The 2,636-nt window shown below is 65.1% G+C and overlaps 1 protein-coding gene across 1 annotated transcript in view; it reads right to left on the bottom strand.

The window, feature by feature from the left end:
• HMG20B (high mobility group 20B) overlaps positions 1-2,636 on the bottom strand; it is a 4,982-nt gene that overhangs the window by 1,992 nt on the left and 354 nt on the right. The window contains exons 2-4 of the mRNA XM_035893002.1: positions 860-965; positions 381-584; positions 59-183 (exon numbers count right to left, since the gene is read on the bottom strand). Coding sequence (XP_035748895.1) covers positions 59-183; positions 381-584; positions 860-965 — 435 coding nt within the window. The remainder of the gene's footprint in view (positions 1-58; positions 184-380; positions 585-859; positions 966-2,636) is intronic.

Here is a 2,636-nt window from a genome sequence, read left to right as displayed (position 1 = left end):
CGCTGGCAGCGCTTGGCCGGATCCCGGCAGCGACGCCAGCAGCCGCTGCTCCCACAACTCACCCTTTTTGATCTTTTTCTCCTGGATCTTCTCTGTGCACATCTTGTAGGCCTCTGACTGCTGGTATTCCCGCAGCTCCTTCATGTACTGCTGCTTCTCCCGCTCCGCTTCGTCCAGGTACCGCTACGGTCACAGAGGGTCCTCAGCCCGGCCCAGGGGGCTGCTGACCCCTCCCCACCACGCGGGACCCAGCTCCTGCCCACCAGCACTGGGACAAGCCCCCTCTGGGGCGCTGCAGTCAGGCAGTGAGTGAAGGGGTTTGGGGCGCAGGCTCCAGAGCGTGCCGCCCAGACCTGGGGGTCTCTCCCGGGGGCCGGTACCTGCTTCTCCGAAAGCTGCAGCTTGCTCCACTCAGCCCCCAGCATCTTGGTGATCTCCGGGAAGGGCAGGTCAGGATGTTGCGTGCGAATCTGCTCACGCCGCTCATTCAGAAAACGCACGTAGCCTGTCACGGGGGCTTTGGGGCCGTTGGGAAGGATCTTCTTCCTCTTCTTGCCCTTGGGCCAGCCCCTCTTCTTCACCGGCTGGCATGCAGCAAAGGGAAAGGGACAACCCAGAATGGATCAGAGCGCACGACGCTGTTGCACCAGCAGGACGCAGGAGCAGCCTGCAGACCCGCCTGGGCCTCCCGTCCCTCGAGGGAAGGTCTGGGCCTCTCCTCGGGCCAGGGCCGTGGCCGCAGGCTTGCCCAGCTGCGCCTGGGCTGCTGAAGGGCGTGTGGAGGGTCGGCCCCAGGCTGAGCAACACAGACCCCACGCCTGGGGACCACGCAGGGAGGGATGCAGGCACCAGAGCTCACCTCCTCCTCGCCGTGCGGCTTCTCACCGCTCGTCCGTGCCGACTCTCCCTTCTCCTGCTTGACGGCCACCAGGAAGTTTCCATGCTGGGCTTTGCCTGTAGCATGTCTGCAGCCAGAGAGCGTCTGTCAGATAAGGGCTGAAAGCCACCAGGACCGATGGTGACACATCCCCCAGCAGCACGGCCTCGCGCTCACCAGATCCCCCAGCTCTCACCCACCCAAAAAGCCCCCCAACCTGCTACCAGCCCAGGAGCCCCTGTTACCCCTTGAGGGGAGGCTGCGGTTGAGTAACGGGGCACAAGCAGGGCAGTGCCAGGCACGCAAAAGCTGCCCCGGGGTCCAGTGACGACCCTGGGACCTTTCAGTGACGTTTGGAAGGGGACCGGGAGTCGCTGGTGCTGCTCTTGGGGGTAGGTAACAGCGATGGCCACATCCCTACGTGCAACCTCATCGAGAAGTCCCAAGCGGCACAAAGAACCAGGGGAACCTCCTCTGAGAGGGAGGAGCCGCGGGGGTTTGGATCCTGGCTCCAGGGGCACCGCCTGGAAGCATCACCCACACCCTGGCCGGGCGCTGGCGGGGATAAGGAGAACCCTCAGGGCAGAGGAGCCGCTTCCCCCGCCCCCCCCCAGCCACAACCGCTCTGTCAGGTTCCTGACGCCTGCGCTGCCACCAAGACGCACGGAGCCGCCTCCGAGCCGCTCCAGCACGGGGCTGGCAGCCCCGGGTCCTGCTCCCCAACTTGCTGCCTCGTCTCTACAGGTCAGCATCTGCCTTCAGCGGCAGACAGGGGTCCAGCACCCGGCTTGGCAGAGCCTCCAGGCCCCAGCTGAGCACACACAGCCCTGCTGCACCACCCTGAGCCTCCTGGGCCTCTTCTCCAGGTGGCTCCATCCCACAGCGGAGCCCCTGTCCCGCTTGCAGCCTTTGGACCCCAACGCAGCTCCTGCTCCATCGGAGCGTGCCCGCTGGCACAGCACGGTCAGGCCCCCCACGGGGGGGGGAGCTACAAAGGCTGGAGTGCTGCGGCAAGCGGCGCTCGCTTGGGTTTCATCCAAGTCACAAGACACAGCAACGAGCCCAGGGCCAAGCACAAGCCCCAGCAAAAAGGAGAAAACGCCGCTGCGTGCTGGTAAGCGTGGAGGGGGATCCTTGGGGGGGGAGTGTCTCTTGCCCGTTTGTCACATCCCGTACCTGGTGTAAACCCAAATCCCCTCAGACACCCCCACCTACCACTACCAGGTTATCACCCGTACGAGCCACTCTTGCAATTAAGTCGACGGGGGCCCTTTCTGCGAGCCCCTGGCTGGGGACACCGCCTGTAACCGCGCTGACGAGCTCTCCCCATCGGGGCCTGAGCCCGACCAGCCGCCCTGCACCCCCGCGCCCATGCAAACGCCTGCGGGAAGGCGCGAGCCCATCTCTTCTTCTGTCTTCTGGGGGGAGAACCCCACCCCTGAGGCTCCGCACGAGCACGGCCAGCCTTAGGCTGGCTTTACCCGCTCTAAGAAATATTCCTGGTGGTGCCCATACGGTGTCATCGCTCTCAGCCACCACGGCCGGGAATGCGCTCGCACCCTCCACCACCAGACGTCGGATCTCTGCCTCCCCCCCTCTGCCATCCGGATTCCTCGCGTGCCTAAGGATGCTTTCAAAAGTAAAGTTATTTCAGGCAAGATTCCTCCTCTTATCTGAGCCTCCCTCGGCCGGTTCGCTCCGGCATCCGCCTCCCTCCACCTCGGAGGCGCTTCCCCAGCCGCCCGCCCGGCGGGGCGGC

Source organism: Egretta garzetta, unplaced genomic scaffold (genome assembly GCF_000687185.1).
Source record: "Egretta garzetta isolate BGI_Z169 unplaced genomic scaffold, ASM68718v1 scaffold564, whole genome shotgun sequence".
Classification (NCBI taxonomy): Eukaryota; Metazoa; Chordata; class Aves; order Pelecaniformes; family Ardeidae; genus Egretta; species Egretta garzetta.
This window is presented reverse-complemented; position numbering and strand designations above follow the sequence as displayed.